The sequence below is a fragment of the Emydura macquarii genome, unplaced genomic scaffold (assembly GCF_026122565.2).
Source record: "Emydura macquarii macquarii isolate MOO-44397 ecotype Brisbane River unplaced genomic scaffold, CSIRO-AGI_Emac_v2 contig_378, whole genome shotgun sequence".
In the NCBI taxonomy this organism is placed as follows: domain Eukaryota; kingdom Metazoa; phylum Chordata; order Testudines; family Chelidae; genus Emydura; species Emydura macquarii.
Genome location: NW_027130515.1, coordinates 842,647 through 868,599, shown reverse-complemented (window position 1 = coordinate 868,599; position 25,953 = coordinate 842,647). Strand labels below are relative to the sequence as shown.

At 54.3% G+C, this 25,953-nt stretch overlaps 1 protein-coding gene across 1 annotated transcript in view; it reads left to right on the top strand.

Annotated features, from left to right (window-relative positions):
• Window positions 1-15,923: 15,923 nt before the first annotated feature.
• Window positions 15,924-25,953, top strand: part of NSD1 (nuclear receptor binding SET domain protein 1) — a 104,373-nt gene continuing 94,343 nt past the window's right edge. The window contains exons 1-2 of the mRNA XM_067535218.1: window positions 15,924-15,979; window positions 16,210-17,141. Coding sequence (XP_067391319.1) covers window positions 16,230-17,141 — 912 coding nt within the window. The 5' untranslated portion in view covers window positions 15,924-15,979; window positions 16,210-16,229. The remainder of the gene's footprint in view (window positions 15,980-16,209; window positions 17,142-25,953) is intronic.

Here is a 25,953-nt window from a genome sequence, read left to right as displayed (position 1 = left end):
GCCGCGCCATGCGCTGCAGCCTGGCACTCGGGCCACTGCCCGCCCCGCTGGCCTGCCAGGAGCGCCTGTCCCGTTCGGTGGGGCAGCGCGTTGGCCCCTGCCTGCTACGTGGCCAGGCCTGCGAAAGCCCCACGCGACCCACTGCTGCCCTGGGGCTGGGAGGGTGCCGAGTGCGGGGCAGAGGTGCCTGTGGCTGCAGCAGTGGGGCTGTGCAAACGCCCTGGCCCGGCTCCGGGCCCTGAATGGGGCCATTGTCCCAGCCGCTCTCACACACCCCAGCTCGCTGCCAGAGCTCGCCTGGGTTAACCCTCTGCAGCCTGCCCTGCCTTCCCGGTCCTGGCTGCAGGCCGGGCGCATGCTCCTTCCAGGGGCTCGGCCCCAGGGAGCCTGAGCGCTTGGAGCGAGCGAGAGACACAGTGAGGTGTCCCGTGGCCCCCCACCACCCCTTTGCAGCGGGGCTTGCAGGCAGGCGTGTGTCCCAGGTACAGAGCGCAGACCTGCCCCCTTCCCTCCCTTTGCTGCCCGCACAGCGTGCCCCGGGCTGGCGGCTGGCGGCTGGCGGGGCCGGCCCTGGCCATGTGTCTGTGCAGCAGGGCCCTTAATGCTGCTGATTGATTGCCTGTCCCAAGGTAACCCTGGGGCTGCCCCGTGGTGCCGCCGGCCTGGGAGAGGCCAGTCGCCAGGAAGCAGGGGCGGGAGATCTGTACGGCCAGCCCAGCCCTGTCCTGGCCATGCCGTGCTGTCCGGAGGGGGGGTCTCTGCCCTGAGCTCGCCAGGCTGAGGGCGGCCCCACATCCCCAGCTCTGCACAGGCTCTTCCCAGTGCTGGGTTGGTGCCTCGTGGCTCAGCCGGACGGATGAGCCCGAACGCGTTCCGCGAGCGACTCCTGCTGGAAGTCGGGGCTCTCTGGGCCGGGCGGCAGGTCACTGACGCGACGGAAATGCCAAGCTGCTAATTGGGGCTTCCCAAGTGACACCGCCCTGCGCTCCCCCGCCCGTCCTGGCGTGGCTGGTACGATGGTGAAGGAGGCCAGGCCTGGCCCGTTCCCAGCAGCGGTGGTGGTTGTGCTAGGATGCAGCACGGCGAGCCCGGGAACGCTCACCCGTGGCTGTCTGCAGCACGCCGGAGCTGCCCCGGGCCAGCGCTGCGCTGTGCTGTGAGACGGGACCCATCACTTAGCGCCCGTCGCAGACGCCTGAACCAGTGCGAAGGGCTGCGGCAGCTGAGCAAAGACCGGTTTGCTAATGGGCGCCATCAGCCCTGCACCCCTTACACCTCTTACACCCAGCGGCAGACCTCAACCCAGAGAATGGAAGCGTTGATCCTGTTTCAGGGTGCAGGCCAGGAGCACGCCCCCTTATGGCTGGGCATGGCATTGCAGTCACCCTGACTCAGTTTCCCATAACTCATAGCCAAGAGCCTTTAGCAATAACATTGCCCCTCCACACAGTATCCCTTTGACCCAAACAGGCGCAGCCTTTTCCCCTCTGGGACCCCGCACCCACTCTGTTGCCGGGCTTGGGTCCCAGGTCCCTCTATGTTCAGCAGCTCAGTTGGGCCCCCGCCATGCCCGTGGTCTCTCAGGCGACGCCTCCCTCTTTCCCTCCCCGGGTCTTTTCCCAGCCCCAATCCTGAACTCAAATTTCTTCCCTTAGCAAACTATCACCATGGGCTACATTTAGTCATTTTTCTGTTTGTACGTTGTCTGGACAAAGCCGAATCCCTGCAGTGCTTTGTGGGCAGTTGCTGGCTTTCTGTGCAAGCGAGGCAGCTGCCTTTGCACTAGTGGGTGGGTTTTGCTTTTTGCTTGGCCACTGTGTGTGCACTCAGAAGGAAAATGGAAAGTGGCAGGCGGGGGAAGGTTGGGCAGGGCTGCCCAGAATGGCACCTCTGGCCTGGCTACCGAGGACTGGCCCGTCCCTGCAGGGGCATCATCTCTCATTCACGTTGCTTGTCCAATGGGCGTGTGGTGTGTGTGAGCTATTGCAAATGGGGCGTATGGTGCAGAAAGAGCCGTGCGTTCGGGGAGCCACTGTCCTGCAATCTGCAGGCGCAGGATGGCGTGACTGGGGCGAGGAGAGGCTCCCAGGAGCTGCCTTCCCAGAACACACCATGCAATGCAGTGCAGCTGACAGACACTGCCAGCTGCTACCCAAGGGAACACCCCTCCTCGGCTCCCCGCAGCCTTCCTGGCTTCCACTTGCGCACACCTGCCCCAATCCAAGGGGCTGGTCACAGCGGGGGTGACAAGGGAGGGGGCAAGGCGCTTGTGTCTTTGCAACAGCTTTGGAGCTTTTTGTTCCCGCTTGTTTCTTCCATTTAGCCCTTGCCAGCAGGGCTGTATGCCCAGCCCCGGCTGGCCACCCCATGCAGGACCACAGGCAAGAAACCACGCTGCCGGCTCCCCGTCCTGCCTCACTTCTGGGGCTGCCCCGCAGCCCACCCCCGCCCTGCCTGGGACAGAGATGTGCACGCACACACGCTGGGCACGCTGGAGGTGCCGTGCGCTCAGAACTCGGGCAGTGGAAGGAAAGGAACTTCTCCGGCTGCCAGGGGGATGGAGCAGCCTCCGACAGAATCCATGTGCGTGGGGGCAGCTAGTCGAGGAAATTGTCTTTATTTTCTCAGTGGAGCAATCCAAACTCGGGCAGCCCCCTGCTCTGACCCGGTCGCTCCCCACGCTGGCCCTGCAAGCGCCGACAGAGCCAAGTGGGCCCAATCAGCCAATCAGGCTGCAAGCCGGGGGATCTGGCCTGGGAGGAAAGCCCTGATTAGGGAGGCTCACCTGTGTGGGACAGGTGGGGCTTCTATAAAGACAGGAACTAGGTGCTGCAGGGAGGGAGACTGCAGTTGCTCCTGGGGAGTTGAGCTGAGCTGAGCTGAGCTGAGCTGAGAGCCAGCTGAGAGCTGAGCTGAGCTGAGCTGAGCTGAGCTGAGCTCAGCGCAGCGCAGCGCAGCGCAGCGCAGCGCAGCGCAGCGCTATAGAGCCAAGAAGCCTGTAATTCCCTCCTGGGGCAGGGTGGCGCGAGGCTGGCAGACCAGGGTGTGGGCACAGCCAGGTGGGGAGGAAGAGGCTCAGGGAAAGGCAGCAGGAGGGACCCACGCCTTGGCCACTGTCTGGAGGGTCCCTGAGCTGGGCCCTGGAGCAGAGGCTGGGCCTGGCAGGAGGGGTGACTGGGGAGCAGGGACTTTGATCCACTAGCTGGAGGGCTGGCTGCAGTTCCTGGAGCCAGAGAGGGGCTGCAGAGGAGGAAGAGATGCGGGAGGGGGTGTTGGCTGGTGGCTGGCAGAACTGATCCCTGAATGGCGAGGAGGGGGGGCCACCTGCGGTGAGTAGTACCCCCCCCCATCCCATGCCCTGCCCTGCTGTCTGATCAGCTCCTGCACCGGCCTGGCTGCTGCTGCGGGTCCCAGAGGTGGGTGAAAGGAAAGCGTGCTGGTCTGGCTTCCTCCCGCCAGCACCGTGTCCCACGGGAGCCCTGCCCCTGAATGCAGCAGATGGGCAGAGCCCCAGCAGCCCGTGTAGACAGGATGTCGCCCGTACCCCATTCCCAGCCGTCCTGCCTCTGGCTCTGAAGTCAGGGTGGTGGCAGGGGGTGTCCCCGACCCAGGGCACCAGCGCTAAAGAGCAGAGCAGGGCAGACAGCAAGTCCGAGTACGGAGCATCACTGTGTGGTGGGGAGCAAGGAGGCAAGGAGCGTCCATCTCCTCTTTGTGCTGGGGGGCCCTTCCCTGCCCCCCCAATCCATTCCCAGAACTGTTCCTCTGCCCTTTGGCCGACGGGGTTGGTTTGCCCCTGCCCGGCATGCATGCCCAGTTCCGAGCTGCCCACAGGTCCCCCGGAAGGCTCGGGGGGATGGGGGATGTCTTGCCCCTGGAGCCGGCGGGGGCCCAGAATCCAGACCTCTGGGCAGGGGGACAGTCCCAATGTGATGCCAGCTCTCCACACTCTGCTGTCCCGCCCCCGGGGGAAGACTCTCTAGGGGCCGTGAGCAGGGGCCAGCTTGGCCCAGGGGCAGGGTGGGGGGGGGGGCTGTAAGCCTGCAGGCGAGTGCTCCCCACACGGCCGGCTCGTCACCCAGGGCTTGCTGAGGAGATGGGGCCGGTGGCTGTGTGGGGCACGCTGCCCCACTGGAGCCAGCAGCAGGCTGGCCCCAGCTGTCGCCTCGCTCGCAGCGCAAGCCAGACAGGAGCAGGGCTGGGGCACCGCTGGGCATGTTCCCATGGCTGCTTTCCCCGCGCACGCCTCAGGCGCTCGCTCCAGGCTGGCAAAGAGCGGCCCCTACCCTGGGCCCAGCTCACACTTGTGCCAGAGGGGGCTGGCCACGGAGCAGCCCTGGGCAACTCTCCCAGCCAGCTGCAGTGGCCGCTCATCATTAGCGGGAAGGGCCGTCTGCCCCCGCCCCTGCTGCTCAGGGCCTCTCCAGTCCGAACAGACCCTGCCACTGGCCCAGGCTCCCAGAGACTGTGACGGGCCCCAGACCCCTGCCCTGCCCCGCCCTGGGTGGTGCCCGGGCGCTGTGTGACAGCAGACTGGCCGCGGAAGGGGCGTGAGGCGGGTCCCAGCTGGGCTGGCAGGGCCCAAGCAGATTGTGCTCATGTTCTCTTGCAGCCCCTCACCGTGGGCTCTGGGCTGTTCTCTCCAACATGCAGGCTGCCCCAGAGGTCTCCGGCGGGGGCAGGGGGACCCCAGTCAAGTGTCGGTCCTGGGCCCGGAGGCAGCACGCAGAGCCCCCAGCAAACACACTCCGGCTTCCTCTGTTGGGGCCGCCCGGGCTGGTCCCAGAAGCCGGGGTCGTGGCTAGCTCTGCCGCGGCTGGCAGATGCTTGCGCTGGGAGCCCCCTCTGCTGGCGGAAGGGAAGCTGGCCCCGAAGCCGGCCCTGGAGGGGCTGCAGCAGCCGCAGGCCCAGGGACCCGCCCCAGCCTCTGCTCTTGGCAGCGTCTTCTTTTTCCATCAGAGGCATCTTGTCAGCCTGCTCAGGCCGGGTCCAGCACGTCTCAGGCCCGGCCTTCGCTGCTCTGCCCAGGGGCCATCGTTTCTCTCGCTTCCCGAGGGCCAGGCTGGGATGTTGTGGGCAATAAACGCTGCATGCCAGGCCCTGGGGATGGTCGCAAGGGGGGAGGGAGGAATCCTGCTGGGTGGGGGGGGTGTGCAGGATCTGGTCTGGTGCAGATCTGTCTGTGCTCTGAGCAGTGCAGTGTTCTGGGTGAAGGGATGAACTTACATGCTGGCAAGCAGTTTCGGCTATCCCTTGGTCCCCCCACCTCGGCTGTCTTTCCTGTCTCCTCCGCCCCCCCCCACCTTGACCCCCAAGGATGGGCAGGCAGGACACCCCTTGATGGCTGCGCCCTTGATAACATCCCAAACGGAAACCAAAATAAACCCGCGATGTGAACGTGGGGCCGGGCTGGGGTCAGTAAAGTCCTGCTCCCAGCACCCCACCAGGGACGGGCCTGCCAGCAGATCTTGATGGAAACTCTGCCTTTGTCTTTGCCTGTCTCGAGGCCTCTGCCATGGACAAGCTAACCCAGTCCCCCCAGCCCTTCAGAGCGCAGCCCCCTCCCCTCCTTCAGCTGGGGGTGTGGGGTGGGCCCCATAGCAGCAGATCTGTCTCCATAGGGCCAGTGAGAATTCCTGCCTGTCTCAGGTGCTGCCCCAAGCCAAGGACTCCTACAGGCTGCCCAGATCCTGGCATCTGCTGCCTGATCCGAGGGTGGGCTGTGGGCCCTGCTTTGGGCTGCCTCGGTGGGTTTGCAGCCCCCGCGACAGAGCTGGATATGGGGTGACTTGGCCAGAGATCCCCAGCTAAGATGTTGGAAGAGGAGTTGCAGCATCCCAGCTGCAGCACTCACCTGCCCGCCGGCTGGGGCTGCCTCCCTCCCCCTTTCCTCTCCTCCCCTCCCCTCCCCGGCCCCACAACTCGGCCTTCCAGGGAGTTGCTTTGCCTCTGTTCCTCTGCAGCAGCCACGCAAGCTATTGCCCAGAGTCCTCGCACAAACCGCTCCGCTTTGCTGCTATGGGGTAAAACGCCAGCCGAGCCTGCACGAGAGGGTTGCTGGTTAACAGGCCAGTGTCCCACGCTGCGAAATGCAGCAGAGCCCCCCAGCACCCAGGGCATGGCTGCAGCAAACGGGGAAGCCCGGCAGGGCTCCATGGCATGGAGTAGTTGATCTCCTCCCTTGCCTGGCGGGGGCTCCACAGAAGCCCGTAGCAGTGACGTCTCTAAACGAGCCAATGGGGCTTGTCTTTGTATAACCTCCCACAGGTCACCAGCAGGGGTTGGAGGAGAGCCTTCAGCTCCCCAGCACAGAGCGCTGCCCCCTGAGCCAGAGGAGCAACTCAGTTAGCTGGTGGTGGTAGTAGGTTGTTATCCTCAAGTGGCTGAGCGACCAACTCGTAGCACCCAGCGCTGGGCTTTCTAATCACTTCCACGCAAGCCGCTCCCCCCCTCCCACGGCGAGGGGCTCTGAGTTGTGTGTGCAACATATCCAGAATTCCCCAGGCCAGGGGCCACCCCACACGCCTGTAGGGCCTTCTTGCAGCTGCTGGCGTGGGAGCAGCATGGATGGTGTGGGAGGGTCCAGGCAGGTGGTCTGTGTGAGGAGACTGGCTGGTGCATTGCATTCACAAGAGAGACGTGCACATACCAGGGGGAGACCTGGCCCCATGGGCCTGCAGCGCAGCTGGGGCGTAGCTGGAAATGCAGGGTGGGAGAACCACTGCAGAGCAGCCCGGGTGGCATGGGCTGCAGGAGGGGCACCTGCGGGGATGCTGCTCACAGACCGGGTAGAATTGGTAGGGGAAGTAGAAGTGGGTGGCCTGGGAACCGGGGCAGCAGTGACCGTGAGATGGTCGAGTTCAGGATCCTGACAGAAGGAAGAAAGGAGAACAGCAGGATACGGACCATGGACGTCAGAAAAGCAGACTTTGACTCCCTCAGGGAGCTGCTGGGCAGGATCCCCTGGGGGCTAATATGAGGGGAAAGGAGTCCAAGAGAGCTGGCTGTATTTTAAAGAGACCTTATTGAGGGCACGCCAACAAACCATCCCGATGTGCAGAAAGAACAGCAAATCTGGTAGGCGTCCAGCTTGGCTTAACAAAGAAGTCTTCGGGGAGCTTAAACACAAAAAGGAGGTTACAAGAAGTGGAAGCTTGGACAGATGACTAGGGAGAAGTATAAGAATACTGCTCGAGCATGCAGGAGTGACATCAGGAAGGCCAAAGCACAACTGGAGTTGTAGCTAGCAAGGGGCGTGAAGGGTAACGAAAGGTTTCTACAGGTATGTTAGCAACAAGAAGGTGGGGGTAAGTGTGGGCCCCTTACAGAATGGCGAGGGGAGGGGGAACCTAGTGACAGATGGTGTGGAAAAAACTGAGGTACTCGATGCTTTTTTTGCCTTTGTCTTCACAGACAAGGTCAGCTCCCAGACTGCTGCACTGGGCAGCACAGAATGGGGAGGAGGTGAGCAGCCCTCAGTGCTGACAGAACAGGTTCAGGATTATTTAGAAAAGCTGGACATGCACAAGTCCAGAGGGCCAGATGCAATGCATCCAAGGGTGCTGGGGGAGTTGGCTAATGTGATTGCAGAGCCATTGGTTATTATCTTTGAAAGCTCGGGTGATTGGAGGAGTTCCTGGACGATTGGAAAAAGGCAAATCTTCAAAAAAGGGGAGGAGGAACCAGTGAACTACAGACCAGTCAGCCTCACCTCAGTCCCCAGAAAAATCATGGAGCAGGTCCTCAAGGAACCTATTTTGAGGCACTTGGAGGAGAGGAAGGTGATCAGGAACCGGCAGCATGGATTCACCAAGGGCAAGTCATGCCTGACCAACCTGATTGCCTTCTGTGATGAGATGACTGGCTCTGTGGATGGGGAAAGTGGTGGACATGATATACCTTGACTTTAACAAAGCTTTTGATATGGTCTCCCGCAGTATTCTTGCCAGCAAGTTACAGAAGTATGGGTTGGATGGATGAACTATAAGGTGGATAGAAAGCTGACTTGATCATCGGGCTCAATGGGTAGTGATCAACGACTCGATGTCTAGCTGGCAGCCGGTATCAAATGGAGTGAGTGCTGTGGCCAGTTTTGTTCAACATCTTCATTAATGGTCTGGAGGATGGGGTGGATTCTGCCAGCAGATGGCGGGAAGTGATCATTCCCCTTTCTTAGGGATAGGTGAGGCCACATTTGGAGTATTGTGTCCAGTTTTGGGCCCCCCACTACAGGAAGGATGTGGACAAGTTGGAGAGAGTCCAGCGGAGGGCTACAGAAATGATGAGGGGGCTGGAGCACAAGACTTATGAGGAGAGGCTGAGGGAACTAGGCTTGTTTAGTCTGCAGAAGAGAAGAATGAAGGGAGATTTGATAGCAGCCTTTAACTACCTGAAAGTGGATTCCAGGGAGGATGGAGCTAGGCTGTTCTCAGTCGTGGCAGATGACAGAACAAGGAGCAACGGTCTCAAGTTGCAGTGTGGGAGGTCTAGGTTGGATATTAGGAAAAACTTTTTCCCTACGAGGGTGGTGGAGCACTGGAATGGGTCACCTAGGGAGGTGGTGGAAGCTCCATCCTTAGAGGTTTTTAAGGCCTGGTTTGACAAAGCCCTGGCTGGGATGGTTTAGCTGGGGCTGGTCCTGCTTTGAGCCGGGGGTTGGACTAGTTGACATCCTGGGATTCCTTCCAACCCTCATCTGCTGTGATTCCAGGGCTGGAACAGAGGCCCCGGGATTCAGGGGAGGCGGGAGGGGGGGCACTGTGGGGACTGATGGAGCTGTGTCTTGTTAGGTGTTGAGTCTGGTCTGGAACTAGAAACAGTCTGGCTCTCTGAGGCCAACTGGCAGCTACAGCCAGGGCTCCAACAGCTGCTCGGGGCTCTCTGGGTATTGGCGGGCTGCCCACATGGGGCAGACAAAAGGGGACTGTGAGGTCTCCACAGCCCCGTGACCCCCGCCAGTGGCCCAGGGATATGCGGGCTAGAGGTTAGCCTGGCCCAGCCCATTGGTTTCCAGAGCACGGGTTTGTTTTTTTCTGCCAAGGCTTGTTGTGGGGGGTGGGGGGACAGAATGACGCACAGCCTAGACTAGGGCAAACCCCAGCCTGCAGGATGGGGCGCAGGAGCCATGTGACGCTGCAGGCTGGGGCTGAGAAGAAGGGTGAAGAAGGTTACAATCCCCGGCAGGAGCCTTTGGGATCCTCAGTTGATGGGGCAGGGGAGGTGGCCTGGGCCCTCTCTGGCTTGTTGCTGTTCTTGGGGGTGGATGCACGCAGGGGAGCGAGTTCAAAGCAAAGCCGCCCCCCCCAGCAGGTGTGAGCTGGCCCTTGGCTTCGCAGACAGGTGAGTCTGAGAAGGGGACTGGCTGCACCTGGCCACCCAGCGAACTCGACCCCCGCCAGAGAGCAGCTGGGCTGAGACGGGGCAGAAGGGCTGAGCTGAACCCTGGGGTTGCCAGTGCACTTTGGGGGTCCCCTGCAGCTGCCTGGGGCAGCCCAGCGGGAAAGCCAGCCCGCATGCTGGTGGGTCCCTGTGGGTAGGTAGCTGAGCCAGGATTATTCCCCCCCGAGGCTTCACTTGAATTATTCCAGCCTGACCTGGATCAGTCCTTGCCTCGCCTCAGGTCTCTGCTGACTGATGTGTAGCCCATTAACACCGATGTACTCTTCCCAACTCATTCACCAATAGGTTGAGCATGGGCAGGTTTAACACCCAGCTGACTGGTGTCCTTCGTCGCCCTGGAGCCGAGCAGCTGGTGCTAGTGTACGTGTCGCACCAAGAGGACGTCAGTTTGTCCTGGAAACGCAGCGTGGCTTTGAACCCAGACCCTTCTCGGCCCGACTCCAGAACTGCCTGAATGGGAAAGCAACGCTCTTAACGCAGGCCATTTCAGCAAGTGAAGCCAACCCGCACTGCCGATGACTGCACGGTGCCTGCCGGAGGCTGCACACAGGCTGGGGCCTGCCGGCGCTGGTGGGAAAATGGCTGGGCAGGATCCAGCCCCGGACACAAATGAACTGCATTGTAGCTGACAAGGCCGCCAGAGGGAGCCAGCCTGGCTGCAGGAACAGACCTGGATCAGCCTGACCTTGGAATGGAGATAATTAACCAGGCCCTACCACTGCCTGAGCGTGCAGGGAGGGAGGCAGCACCTGCAAGCGCTCTTACGACTTGGAAGCACAGCCAAGGGCATGGCTCGTGGAAGGGACCCGCAGCAGCCCCAGCCCTTGTGTGAGCTAGAGAGCCTCCTGAGGGTGCAAAGGGTTTAAAACATGCAGAGACCCGTGTTCCCTGTAACGAAAAATCTCACAATCCCCAGTGAGCTACACCCCCTGCCCGGAGAGCAGGCAGCTCCAGCGAGACAAGGCAGATGCACAGCCCTGCTTGGGGGGGTGAGCCTGCTGGTCCTTCCCACTCCATCCAGTGTGTGTGCAGAGCAGAGGGCAGGGCTGCTAACACACCCCAGGTCAGTGGGAAGGCAGAAGGGCCAGGAGCACTGGTGACTAAACAGGGGCTCTGTACTGGGGGGGAGAGGGGAGCTCTCCCGCAGGCCGGCAGTCTGGCCATGGTCTTTCTCTGGGCCATCCCAGGAAAGGGCGCACAGTGCGTCACAGATGTTGGGCCAAGCCCACCTGGCCAAGGGTGAGGTGATGGGTGTGTGTCACTGAACCTTTAGACAGCTGTGGCACTTGGAGGCCAAGCAGGCTGGCCCCAGCACGCGCGGTGCAGTGCGGGCAGCCCTTTCCTGGAGCGCGCCAGCCCACAGCAGCCTGTGTGGGGGTGAATGTTACCGATATCCAGGGGTGAGGACGGAGGCAGTGTCACATGCAGGGGAGCAGCTGTCAGACAGAGCCGCCGGAGGGCGCCAGTATCCGGCATAGAGAGACGCTGCAGCCGGCAGAGAAGGGAGCTGGGCCCAGTGATGAAAACAGCCCAGGGAGGGGTTACAGGAGAGGCTGCTGCCTCTGCCAAGAGCTGCAGCATGAGTCACTGCTACGTGCAGGGCAGTGTTAAAACCGCTTCAGCCCTGGCTGACTCCTGAATCCCAGGAAATAGAAGGGGGTTTCAGGGCTCCCCCCGTGACAATAACAGGCAACAGGTTTGGAACAAACCTAAGGGAGTTCTGCACACAGCTTGCCTGGGAACTCCTTGCCAGTGGAGCTTGTGGAGGCCAGAAGTTAAACTGGGCTCAAAAAAGAATGAGACGTTCGTGGAAGATGGGTCCATTGCCTGCTGTTAGCCAGGATGGGGGCTGGGCAGGGACGCAGCCCCACACTCTGGGTGCCCCTAGCCCTCTGACTGCCAATGCTGGGCCTGGATGCCAGCGGAAGGATGGATCATTCAGTAAGTGCCCGGTGCTGCTCGTTCCCTCAGGAGCACACCTGGCATTGGCCACTGTCGGAAGACAGGCCACTGGGCTCGATGGACCATCGGGCTGACCCACTACGGCCATTCTTACATTCGGATAGTGAGAATTACAAAACCAATGGAGGCAATGCGTTTCCGAAGCCCAGAGACCCTAGGCTGTCCTGCTAGTACACATTGCCCCCGGGCCCTGTCCTGCAAACACCTCGAAACATGCTCAGCTTTCAACACGGCAGTAACCCCATTGACTACACTAGGAACCTGTGGATGGGTGTATTTGCAGGACCGGGCCTTTGGAGGTGAGCTCTTTGGGTGGAGCGGAGGGTGGGATCAGGGCTGAAATGATCAAATGGAGGCACCTAAATAGAAGTGGCTAGGCTGTCAGACCAGTGAGCATGTGCAGATGTCGGCAGCTGGGGGTGCCCAGCACCTCTCAAAAGCACTGCCTTTAGGTGGCTAAGGCTGAATGGAGGGTGCCTTCCTTGGCAAACCTTGGGCCGTGTCTCCACTCTGTTCTTGCACACAGCTGTGCTCTGCCGGTGCTTAACAAACAGGCCGCAGGTGAAAAAGCTGAGACTAACCGGGTGCTAATGTATTTCTGTGGGCACTTGTAGTGGCTGTAGTGAATGACGCTGGGAGTGCTTCGTTGGAAACCTGTAGGGTTTTTTGGTTTTCTTTTTTGTCTTTACTTCGCTGTGTTATCTCTTCAACGAAAGTATTACCGAAGAAAGATACAACCCAAGATTCTCCACCAGTACCCTGGTTTTGTACAGAGACCTGAGTGCCTTTTGGAGCGTTTAAAAATAATTTTTTTAGCTTTATTATGGGAATAGGTTTTCGGAAATACACGTGACCAATTACCCAAAAAAGCAAGAGAAAAGTCAGCAGAAAACAAAGTGGCAGCACGACTGGCGTACGTGTCCTGTGCGTCTGAGCCTTAGCTACTCTACTAGCTTATGTCAGCGTCAGTAGGGGGGAAGTTAGACTGACCTGCCCTGGTGCAGCCAGCAGGATGTCAGGAGGGCTTCTCCTGGCAACATAGCTGCTGCCTCTCGGGAGGTGGAATACCTATGCAGACTACAGCCATGTAAGTGTGGACAAGCCCTGAGAATCACTGCTGAGATGCTGGAGAGGTCACAAGAGGAGATGGACTGTAAGGAGATCAAAGTGCTATGTGCGGACAACTGGTGGGTCAGTGCCGCAGCTAGACTCCTCAAAGAGAGTAAGTACATGAGAGAAACTGTGGTGACTAGTTGTTGTGGGCCTGTGTGAACCATCGTCGTCTGTAGTGTAGGCATAGCCATGGCAGTCCCAGGATATTAGAGACACACGGTGGGGGAGGCGCTCTCTTTTATTGGACCACCTTCCGCTGGTGAGAGAGACAAGATTTTGAACCACACAGAGCCCGTCTTCAGGTCCGGGAAAGGTGCTCCCAGCGTCACAGCTAAATGCAGTTGGAACAGAGTGTTAGGTACAAGTTGTAAGGGATCACGCAAGGTAGAAGGGTGCACCTCCTCCAGTGCACTGAATGCCCCAATAACTAGGGGGGTGCAACCAGGCGATCAGCACGCTCACAGATGAACTCACACTGGAAACTGATAAAAGACAAACACCCTATTGCCGGTGGGTGGGTGAACTCTTTTCACAGAGCCATCACTCCATGTCTGAGCTCAGTCCTCGGCCTCCAATGAAACCTGTACGGCACTGTCAAAAGATGAGCCTGGGAGCTCACGTTGGTAACTTTATTAGACACTAACAATCCTGGACTGAACAGACACTGGATTTATGGCTTATTACAACAACCTGTAAACCCCTCCCCCCTCTTTTTGCCCTTTGGCTGCAGAGGTGTTAATGGGCTACTCTACCTTGAATGGGCCCTTGCAGTATATGCTAACTACTGTCTGATGCTAACCCGTCTGTTCCACCTTGCATTGAGCTGTGATGCTGGGAGTCGTAGGCTGGCTTCCCAGACCTGAAGAAGAGCTCTGCATAAGCTCGAAAGCTTCTCTCCCTCACCAACAGAAGGTGGTCCCATAAAAGAGATTACCTCCCCCACCTTGTCTCTCTATGCAGACCATGACAGAGGTGTGGATTTCAGCACAGGTGGTAATGTGTCCTACCTGGCACTAAGGAACCACGCCAAAGACAGGACCAGGAGTGGGGAGAACAAACGGAGAAACCCAGTGAGTTATGGAGCCTGCGGGGGCAGGGGGCATGGACAAAGACCCCGGCAGCAAAGCGGCTGAGGGCCTTGATGCCACATGAAACCACCCGTAGAGGGCTGGCAGTGAGGCCTTGGAATGGTAGGGCAAGTGCCGCAGTTCCTCAGCTCCTACACCAACCTCCACACTGCTCTGCCCCTGGTCCTAGCACAGGGTCCAACTAGGAATAAGCTTCGGGAAGGATGGAGACACATGAACCGCCAGGGTTTAAATCAGGACTGTCAAGCATCCAGCCTGCTGGCCAGATCTTGCCCACACTATGTATTTATGTGACACACGTGCCATACTCAAATTCTCTAGAATCTTGGCTTTAAATTTAAAAAAGACCAAGTCTCTAGTCTTAGTGGCTCCAAAGCCACAACCTAAATGTGAGCTGTGTGACCAATGCAGTGATGTCTGCCTGAGTGTGCCCAGAGCCTGCAACAGTGACTCAGAGTAGTGAATTCCACTGGCCCCTATTAATCTGATTAGAGAGACTATAAATTGTAAAGGCCAGTGATGGTTTCAGTGGCTGGGGTGGGAATGAAACCCCTGGCAGGGGATGGAAGGGGAATTTGGAGTTGCTGCAGGGAAGAAAATGGAGAGAAAAGGACACACACACACAGAGCGAAGAGGAAAAGAAACAGAGATGGGAGTATGGGGAAGGAAGAGAAACAAAGGGCAGAGACAGCCTTGGGCTAACATTTTTCAGTGAGTGAGTGAGATGTGTGTGACAATAAGCACTGAGCAAACACCTCGCTCCAGGTTTGATTCAAAGGCGATATTCTCCCCTTGATGTCTGTGCAGACCTCCTGCTGACACTCCCTGTGCGCTGAAGGGAGACGGTAGCCCTGAATTTACCCCCCGGACCGTACACTGCAACGACTCCTAGGATCCAGCCCTGCCCTCCAAGGGCGCTCGACACCCGTCCCCTGCTCTCCGTGCTCTGAGAAGGGTGGAGTGGAGACAGGAGCCCCCAGGGATTGGAGACTAGCCCATCTCCTCGTCTCCGTGCAGCCCTTGGAAACACGACCGCGGCTCGGAACGGGGGCACGCTGCTGCCAGATCCATTGTACCAAGAGGCGAGGCGAGGCGAGGCGAGGCGAGCACGCACCACCTTGGCCATCCTCCTGGCAGGCTGAACCCACCCTCTGCGCGTCCCTCCCCGGCTGGTGACCCCCTCCCCAAGCCGGGGCTGGCTGGTGCGGGGTGAGCGCCTCGCACACCGGCAGGGACAATGGCCTCGGGCCCCGGCCCCTTCCAGCGGCCTGGCTGGGGCGAGCGTTTCCCTGCCTAGGCTGGACGCAGGACTCCGGCTCCTTGGCTGCTGCCGAGCTCGGCGCGCTGCCTCCCGCGGGCGGCCCGGGCAGCTCCCGGCCAGGATCGCCGAGGTAGCGCGGAGCGGACGCGCCCGGCCCGGCCCGGGCCCCAGCTCCCCTGCGGTCGCCCCGCGGGCAGGGCCGGGCCGCGTCAAGGCCGGCTGCGTCCGCTCGGCTCGGCTCGGCCAGGAGCCGCGGCGGCAGCGCCGCCTCCCCTGGGTGCAAGGCCGGGCCCGGCGGGGAGCGGCGGAGCCACGTGAGGACACGGGCGCGGGGCGGCCGGGCTCGGGCTCGGGCTCGGGCCCGGGCGGGCGGGTCGGCTGCGGCCCGTGGGGACGGGCGTGCCGCGGTGCGGGGCCGCCTGGCCTGGGCCCTGGCAGGCCGCAGCCGCCCGGCCGGGCCCGGGTGAGGCCTTGGCGCGGCCCCGGCCCCGGGGCAGGGGAACTCGAGCCGAGCCGGGCCGGGCCGGGCCGAGCCGGCGGTAGGGGCCGGGCGTCTCCCCCCACCTGGGCTGAGGGAGGGGCCGCGGGCCGCGGCGGCCCCAGGCCGGGCGGGGGGGGAGCGGAGCGGGGCGAGCCCGGCCGCCGACTCCATTTTGTTGGCCCAGCTCGAGTGACTCGGCGCGGGCGGGCGGGGGAGGGGCGCGGGCGGCAGCCGCGTGCGGGCCGGGCCGGGCCTGGCCGGGGCTGAGGTGACTTGAGGCGCGGGCCGCGGCGCGGACGAGGCCGGCGGTCGCGGGGCGCTGCGGGGCCGGCGGTCGCGGGGCCGCCCGGGCGGGGGGCTGGGGGAGGGGACGAGGGCGGCGGGGGCCCGGGGGCGGCAGCGCCGCGCGGAGGCGCCGGGGGGCAGCAGCGAGCGGCGGGGCGGGGGCCCCGCGCCGGGCACGAGGCGCCGGAGGGGCCGCGCGGGCGCTGATTGGCCGGCGCTGAACCCCGAGAGTCAGTCAGGGAGGGGCGCGGGGGCGCGCGCCGGCGGGATGGCGGCGGCGGCCGCGCGCGTGGGGGGGGGGGGGGGGCGCGGGCGGCGGCGGCGGAGCGGCGGGGCCGGGCCAGGCCGGGCCGGGCCTTCACGTTGTGTGGCCGCGCGGGGGCAGGGCAGGTAGGGGGCGGCCGGGCGGACCGGGCTCGGGGCGGGAGGCGCGGGCCGGGCCGGGCCGAGGAGCCGGGAGCCGTTGCTGGGCCCTGGTCGCTCGCCGCGGCTGCCGCAGGGCGGCCCCGGGCCGGGGCCGGGCCGGGCCGGGCCGGGCCGGGCGGGCGGGCGGGCGGTTGGCGCTGCCATTTTGGAGCGGCGGCCGGGCCGGGCCTGACCATTGTGTGCTTGGCTCGCAGGTCGATGCCGGCGGCGCAGGATGGAGCCGGCCTGCGACGTGAGCCGGAGGAGCGGCCCGGACCCCTTCGCCAGCCCGCGGCCCGTGGAGGCCCCCGAGAGCGCGGGCGGCCCCATCGGGGAGGGCCCCAGCGCCGGCCCTGAGCCTCCCCACGGGCGCCCGGGGCAGCTGGCCGCCGAGGCCGCCTACGGCCAGGACCCTGCCTCCTGCTACATCCCGCTGCGCCGGCTGCAGGACCTGGCCTCCATGATCAGCGCCGAGTACCTGAACGGCGCTGCCGACTGCCCGGGAGCCCTGCACGAGCCCGCGGGCAGCGACGCCAGCCCCGGCTCCCCGCAGCCCGGCCCTTCCCCGGGCCCGGCGGAGCCAGGAGCCTTTGGCATCCCTCAGGGGCCTGGCGGGCGCTCTCCCGACCCTCAGGCACAGGGAGCCGGCAGCCTGACCCTGGGAAGCCTGGCCTGCCAGGCGCTGCCCTGCCTGGAGGATGAAGAGGTGGATTCAGACCCACCAGGGGCGGCAGAAGAAAGCCCCGAGGAGGAGGAGGAGGAAGAGGCCGAGCGACTGAGGGAAAACCCAGCCAGAGCCACCTGCAGCGAGGAGCCAGGGCCTGAGCAGCGGGGGGCAGTGCCGGTCCGGGGAGGGCAGCGAGGCGGTGCAGCAGAAAACAGACACAATGAAACGATCTGTGCACTGCTGTCCTCCCCCGCCCCTCCTCCTGAGATGCAGAGTAAGGCCTTCAGAGAGGCCGGAGTGGGGAGCAGGACTGAGCGGGTAGAGCTGCGCCCCGTGCCTGGGCCGCTCGGGCAGGCGCGTGTGAGAGCGGAGCCGCAGTTCAGCACCACCGACGTGTCCAGTAAGGAAGACCCAGATCCGAGCCCCAGCACCACAGAAATACCTGAGCCGTCTGCTCTTGCACCAGCGGGATTGCAGTTTGTAAGCAGCTTTTGGTACCACGGGTGCTTATGGGGAGAGGTGTGCGCTCATTGTCACACTGGAGGGATGGGGGAGGGAGGAGGTGGCACTAACAGGATGTCAGGTGCAGATAAACATGCTGATTCCTTGGCTTTACTTCTCTTCACAAAACAAAGTGGGAGTGTCTTCAGTGTGGGGATCATGGTCAGGGCCTGTATGTGTAACACAAAGCTGCTGCCATTTTGCATGGCACAAAGTCCTGGAGGTTGGTGAGGGAAAACCCCTTGGCTCACCTCAGAAAGGGAACGATGTTTCAACTTTCTATAGTAACTGACATTGAGCTGTCTATTGGCAATGGCAGTCGTCTTGCTGACATGATCATTTTTGACACTGTGGTAACAAGTGTGGTTTTACTTTGAAAAGTTATTTAAAAATGGCGCTGTGAGTAGTCCTAGTCCTTTTATTAGCTGACATAGTCCTTACTCCAGGGAGAACTGCAGAGCCAATACAGTTATGGGACAGCTGTATTTTCTACCTGCTTAGGCATCATCATCAGGGTTTTTTAACTAAGGCCTTATTGTAGAGTATTTATTGTTCGTGATGTGTGATCTAGGAAGAGCCCAGTTTGACTCGTAGGGCTTAGGCTTAGTTTGCAGGTCCTGACAGTTAGAAAAACTCAGTGAATTTGATCTGGCTTTCATTGAAATGATAGATCCTGGAACCTGGTACTGCCATTCTTAGTCTCTCTTCAGAGTGGAAAAGTCCTTAAAAAATTCCAGTTTTTTAAAGATGTTAAACCAGTATAAAAGCTGGATTGATATAGTTTCTGGCCTCTGGTGTTGTTTCTCCCTATATGACATCATTTTAAAGCTTGGAAATACCATTTTCAATTAAAAACTTTATTTTCAGATACAATTAACTCTACTTGCAATGTAAAAAAAATTATCTCCTTAAAACGTTAGAAGCTGGAGAGGGAAAAGAGCTACTGAACTGTCTAGTCCACCCCTTACAAGTGCAGAATTGTTTCCTACAGTACATTTTCTAGTGCTTTGTCCAATCTAATTTTAAATAACCAAAGCCATTGGATTTTCACCACTTTACTTGGGAGACTACTCCTTCATGGCTTAATAGAGCTCACTATCAGGAAATCTCTCCAGCTGTTCAGGCTAAATTTTTGCTTTTTAATATCATAGATTTTAAGGCCAGAAAGGATCATTGTGGTCATCTAGTCCAGTGATTCTCAACCTATTTACCATTGTGGGCCACATATGCGACTCTCTGTGTGTTACGTGGGCTGCAGCCACACAATATATATACTATGTGCATGGCCCTGAGGATGTCACATGGGCCGCAGCTGTATGCTGATTGGGCCACAAGTGGCCTGCAGGCCTTGGGTTGAGAACCACTTAGCTAGTCCGACCTCCTGTATAATAGAAGCCATAGAACTTCCCTCAAAATAATTCCTACAGCAGATATTTCAGGAAAAAACTCCCATTATTTTTGGTTATAGCTCTTTGATTTATCACCATGTCAATTTTCAGAAGCTTCCTTTAGAGTTACATAAGTAGTTGTATGTGTGTACCTTTTTTGTTGTTGAGTTGTATTTTACATGTGCCACCCATATCTGTGGGTCACTTTTCTTCATGTCTAAGTCCATGTTTTATAAAGAATTGCTGCAGCACTAAATTCAAATTGCACAGGACACTCTCTCTCTTTTTTTTTTTTTTTAAATGCATTTGTCTATAAAACTTCCCCTTTGTTAAGTACATATTATGTCTGAGTTTTAAATGTTTTCTGACACTTGTGCTGGAGAGATTACTTAATATGATAACATCCACTCCTGAAGTCTTTTTTTCCCATTTAAAAACAGATACTGTAGTGTGACATGCTGTGCATGCGCACAGTACTCCTGAAAATGGATTCATGGTCAGGTCTGTGTTCTTTGCTGTAGGAAGTGGAACTATAAATTCAGAACCTGCAGAGAGTTCTCCTTGAATTTGTTCAAAGGTAGGGTAGTAGGCTTTCAAAAGGTCCATATGTGCCCATAGAAAAGGATAATCTTGGAAAATTGGGAATGTCAGTTTAACTTATTTGTGGTGCAGTTTTAGGCAAAATCTTGCATTGAGCTTTGGGTGAAGGAAGCTTTCAGGGAATGTAATGCATGCCTTCAGGGAGAGTAACATAGTGTGGGGCCACTATCCTTCTATGTCTTTGGGGAAATCCTGTTGCTGCTCTGTCTTTTATATTTACTGCAACTTTCTTTGTTTTGAAAAGCAAAGGAGTACCTACAGCAGTGTGTTCAGTGATGCAGCAATGGGAGGAGTCACACTTTGTAAACAGAAGCTGTGTAGAGGTGTGTTTGCAACAGCACTTGGCACTGAAGCACTCAGGTTGTAGATCAGTGATTTTATAGGCACTGCAGAATTTGGGGCGGCACAGAAATCAAATCGGTTTATTTCTGTACTGGATTTTTAATATTTTTATGTACAAACAGGAGGCTCAAAGGCTTGGCTTTCTAATAAAATACAGTATTGTTTGCTGTATTCTGGTTGAATCCTTAAGATAATTCAGTGCAGTTAAAGACCATTTGTATTTGGGAAAATAATATTTTCGAAAAGCACCTCTTAATCAACAGATCATCTTCCTTGGTGTATTGTGGAGGTGTTATCTGCTTTCTTTATTGGCAAAAGTAAATTCTTGTGAGTTTACGTTTGTTAGTCCTGCCGTTCTGGAAGAGGAAGCTAGATTTTAGTCTGCATCACGTTCCCAACAGAGTAGTTACTGCAGTATCTTTATTACTAGAGGTGAGAGTAGGTAGAAATAACCAAGCTTGAGTCTCAGATCCTAAGCTGAGTTTGTGGTGCTAGCATTTAACTCCTTACCCCACCTATTTACATGTAATTTGAGCTAATTTTCTTTGGATTTGCTGAAAGACTTAAAAATCAGGAGCTCTGGCACTGCTATTTTTAGAGCTGCTTTTCAGAGATGGGTACTTGGTTAAGCCCTTTCAACCTTGCCCCCATGGATGGAGCTCCATCTCATACAAGAACTTGCAGGGAGCTTTTGTTCATGATGGTAACTGCTTGGAGCATGCTCACAGCTTCTCAGACTTCCTGTTTTGTTAAGAGTAAAGCCTGTTTGAAGATAGAGCCTCTTGTTTGTGCCTGTGTTCCGAAGTTTTTGAAGTGGAGCATTGGGCATTCCCTTTCAAAGGGATGATGATTTCCAAGATGACAATGACTCCTCCCATGGAATTGATGGGAAAAGATTTGGATTTTTTGTTCGGGGGATAACAGTCATGTTTAAAAATAGGCAGTATGGTTCGTTCTGAATTCCTTTATTTAGGTGAGATTAGAAAGCAATGTACCATTTTGCCTGGTGATGTGTTAATAGTTCTCTACTCTCTTTGCACACTGTACATGGCACATGGGTAAGAGGTTGCTGTGTGAGAGTTAAGGTATAAGCGGAAATGTACACCTTTCTTACTTCACTTCTTTTAAACATTAAATGAATATTAGTATAGGTAGACTTGAAGTTCTCTGTTTATCCATACTGCCAATGCTTGTAAGGGTACCAAAATGTAGTAACAGCATCTCAGAACTGTTGGCACAGTAAAGTCAGCTCAACATGACGGTTGCGTTGCTGCTGTGTTTTCCCCTGCCGCATGTGTTACTTATATTGGACTACAGCTTATTGTTTAACTTTAGAACGAGTGGGCATGTATGAGTTCTTCTGCTGTGTTTTTGTCATTTTAATATATGACAGTCACTAACTTCAGAAATTCTCTACACTGTTGTTGTTCTGGTCTTTGCAAGTTGAGTGAATCTGGTGAGAGCACAGTGGGAATTATATAGACAGTAATGGCCCTGATCCTGGAATGCATTGTGCATGGGTGTATCCCAGCAAATATGTGAGCCTCACTGACTTCAATCTGTGTGCAGAGCATTTCAGGGCCAGTAAATTTGGCCTCACTAAAAACCCTTAATTTAAATTTTGCTTTGATTTATATCCATTTGGTTATATTATTTTGCTCTTCAATTTTCATGTTTTTTCAAAGTTAATTATATTAAATACCCAAAGATGTTAAAGTTATTTGCATTGCCAAGTTAAGCACTTAGGAAATGCTGGATTTAAGGTTGACCATTCAACCTTAGTGTATATTAATTGATACTGTCTTTCATTACACGGCCACATGCTATATTTTCCACAGGACTTAGCCAGGGCCAGGGTACAGGATGCCCAGTGCTCCGGGAATAGGCATCTGTTCAATGTTCCTTATCATTCAGCGTGTGGTCCCATCTCTTGTTTACTGCATGCCATCCAAACCCTGACTAAATACAGAATTAGTGATTTCTTCATAGGCTTTTCTGTGGTGCTCATTACTGTAATATCTGGTCTGCACAAACGTTAATGAATGTATTGTCACACTGCTCAATGAGAGAGGAGAGTAGTATTCCTGTTTTACAGATGAGGAGCTAGGGTACTCGGAGACTCACGGACAGATTTGCAAAAGTCACCACTAACTGAGTTATTCAGTGATTTGCACCCCACTTGAGACATCTAGGGCAGTGGATCTCAACCAGGGGTACATGTACCCCAGGGGTACACGGAGGTCTTCCAGGGGGGTACATCAATTCATCTAGATATTTGCCGAGTTTTACAACAGTCTTACTACATAAAAAGCACTAGCAAAGTCAGTACAAACTAAAATTTCATACAGACAATGATTTTGAACTGCTCTATAAACTGTATGCTGAAATGTAAGTACAATATTTATATTCCAATTGATTTATTTGATAATTATATGATAAAAATGAGCAATTTTTCAGTAGTGTGCTGTGATGCTTTTGAATTTTTATGTCTCATTTTGTAAGCAGCTAGTTTTTAAGTGAGGTGAAACCTGGGGTACACAAGACAAAGCAGATTCCTGAAAGGGGTACAGTCATCTGGAAAGGTTGAGAACCACTGATCTAGGATGCATTTGCAGTGCTAGTAGAACACTGGGGTATTTTGTGTAGCCAAAAAACAGCTATGTTGTGTGAAACATGGACAAGCAATGACAGTTTTCTACTGCTTGTAACTTGGTCAGATTTGAAAGGATTTTCACAAGGCTAGCAAAAAGCACCTCTCTGACCTCAGAACTAATCCCTGCTAAACTTCAAAATCCTGCTGCAAACCATGGAAGAGTGAAAGCTTTTCTGAAAAAAATAAAACTAAATATAGGAGTTGCTTCTGTTTCTATATAACGAATGACTTGTGTTCCATGATTTTTTTCTTTGTTTTTCCTTCGTTCTATATTAGTATATTGTTAAATATGCTACTATTGCAGAGATCTCTAGGAGAATCTTCTAGTATAAAATTCTCGTTGTAGGATGAACAATTAAGATTACATATAGATTTAAATTCTAAATTATTACGGTAACTCAATATCCCTTAGATGCAAGTTTTTGTGTATATTCAGAGTATAAGTTCCCTCTGTCAGCTCTGATTTTCCCTTGGTGTAGTAATTGGATCTGTTTGGCTTTCCATACTGAAAACAGGCAACATGCTCGCTGTGCATATACTCTCTGAAAATAAGAGATTATCCACACGCCACTATCCTTGTTCTGCCTCTTTCAAAGGCCTCTCTTTAATGCTGAAAGTTGTCTGGATTGGAAGCGCTGACTCCTTCTTGGAAATGGCTGCGTGGTTGGATCTCATTCTTATTAGGAAGTAGGATGCTGTGGAAGTTGGCAGATTATCACACTACACTATACCTTTTAAAAATGCATTAATGTTTTAAATGCTATCTAAATTTCATGCAAAAGTCTTCAAATGTGATGATTGTACAGAAGAGGAAGGATGATCCAGTGCCTGAGCCTTGGGAGATGTAGGTTCAATTCCTGCTCCACCACAAACATTTTGTGCGACCCTGAACAAGTCACTGAGGCTATGTTTGCACTGGCGGCGGCAACACACTTGCTGCCGCCAGATTGATCTTTCATGATTGATTGAGCGGTCAGTGAGACCTGCTCAATCAATGAGGGAGTCGATTGAATAAGTCCACCCTGCCAACCATCGTAGCGCTGAGTGTTCCCATCGGCTCAGCGCAGTGTGAACAGCGCGCTGAAGCAGTCGATGGGAGTTACGCAAACTACTCTGCGTGGTTTGCGTAACTCCCGTCGACTGCTGCCGAATTTCCGGGTAAGTGTGAACGAGCCCTGAGTCTCTCTGTGCCTCGGTTTCCATCTGTACAATGGTTGTGATAGTAGTGCTCTACCTTGCTGGGCTTTTGTGAGGATAAATTCATTAAAGGTTGTGAGGCGCACAGTTACTATATGTGGGTCAGAGAAGTACACGATAGATAGAGGCTGCTGTAATGGTATAACTTTATTTTCAGTCTCTGCAGTCTTGAATAGTGATTTAGGAAATAGAGATGATTGCAGTGGATTGAATCTTGACAGTATTGCACTCTTTAGCTGTAATCTTATTTACTCCAGTTTCACCACTACTTTTTTCCACTTGGTACTTGTGGTGATCAGGAAATTAGGTGTGAACTACATGTTTGCATTTGCACTGTGGCTGTAAACAATGTGTTATCACTTAGTGGGTGTGTACATTCATACTACCCATAATGCATTTTGAAGAGTATGATAATAGTGATCTTCTGGTCAGACTGGGTCATGCAGCTATTTGAAGATGAACAGTTGCTTACAGTTATGAATAGCAGAACCTGAGGTGTTGTCTTGCAAATTGATAGAAATGGATCATGAAAGCCATTGGCACAAAGTCCTTCAGAGTCCTGAAAGTAAAGTGTTTCTGCCTCAGAACTTTATTTTGAAGTCAAACTTAGGGCTTGTCTACACTCGTGCTTATGCCAGCAAAACTTCTGTTGCTCACCGGGATGTATTTTTCGCGCTCCCAAGCGACAAAAGTTTTGCTGGCATAAGCGCAAGTGTAGACAAGCCCTTAATGTCAAAACCTTCACACCAATATCTGTTTACTATATTTCTTCTTCTTTTAATAATGGTTTGAGTAACTGAAACTTTGTTTAAACAAAATACTACGTTGTCTATTCTTTCTACCTGTATCTCATTTTAACCATATGTTTGTGATTTTAAAAAGAAATACTTCTGCTGCAACATCTATTTCAGATATACCATACTACTTATTTTAGGTACTGAATAGTTGAGTATCGTTTACTTTTGTATATTATAATAAAAATTATGAAAGACCTTAGTGACATTATTGGAATGGCTCTTTTTAGCTGAGTGTACAGCATTGGACTCAGTTTCTTTGCTTACGATGGTTATTATTTAGCTATTTGTTTTTTACTTCTAGAAAATCTTTTCCAAAACTGTAGCTTTTTACAAATGTATGTAATTGAGCATGACTTGTAGTTCTGTTCTTATTAACTCCCATTAATTTTAGTCAAGGGTTCAGATTGTTTGTTTATGTAACAGTAATCTCAAAGATGGAGTGCAAAAAACAAATATTTTGACCCCCAAAAGTCATATGCATTTGCAAATTTCCTGTTTCGGTATAATTCCCTTTGAAACTCATTGCGGACTATTTCCAGAGGTAGGGTTAGAACTTGTGGTTTTCTTTTAAGACAGGTGATTGTATGAGCAGGAGTTCTGTGATTACTTGCTTTTCTTACTTCTTCCATACGAACGCAACATTCTTTAAAGTACCAATAAAGCAATATAATCAGAAATACACTTAGATTTGTACAGTTAATGGAGAGATTATAACCTTTTTGTTTGTTTTAAACCTAATGAATTCTGAATTTGAACTAATGAACTGAAGTACAAGGAGAATCCAAATGACATTTTCTTGAAGTAACTAAATAGTTCATAGTTAAAGGGACATCAACTTAGAAATCGGACTTCTGCATTGTTATAAATCGCATTTAAGATTACTATCACTGAAAGATTAGAAGAAAAAAACCTGTTACTTGATGAATTTGGTAGCACTTTGTATATATTCAGTTCCATTGTTTCTCTTGTTCCATCAGTCAGTTCCCCTTGTTGTTTGTGTGGGTCCTTAACACAGGAATGAGGGGCAGATTTTAAAAAATGTAATCGTAAAACCACAAAAAGGGCAAGAAGCCTCCTCAGATGTAGGGTTGGGAACTGGAATTTTTTAAATTCATTTAAAAAAAAAAATTGAAAATGGATAGTGTCATTCTAGTACTAGGAAAGGTGATGTGTGTTTAGTCCTGTCTGTACTGATCCATCTATGCTGTGCTATGCAGCCTGGGCTAGGGGAGAGAGGGGTTTGACAGTGGGAAGTAGCACTGCCATAGTTACAGTTACGGCAGGATTTCTATTTTAACAGGGGTGGAAAAGGTCTATAAAAAGTCTGTCTTGAGTTAGAGGATCAATTGCCAATACTTATTTTAATTTCTGAACTGCTTGAATTTCCTGTAGTAATTTGTGGTGAATAAAATGTTAATTGTGACTTTTTAAAAGTGCCATGTGACTAAAATGTTTCTAGTGTCTGACATTTTCTTTGGAGCCCTTTTGAAGATATACTAGAGCACCCAGGTATGCAATTAAGTGTGTGATTCTTTGCTAGGAGCACAGTGCAAGAATATTTGATACGTTACTTGTTTTGATTAATTATTTAGGATTTTAAGTTATTTTTAATGTTGACATTGATACAATATTATGACTGAGGTCTGACATTATTACTGATGACTCAAGGTAGAGGACAGTATAGGAATTATTCCATACTATACTACACTATACTATAGTGGTGGAGCATGAAACGGTGTCAGTACATTAAACAGTCACGATCACGTGTTAACCAGTGTCATCTCTGTGATTGTCACTCCTGGCTCCGGCAATCG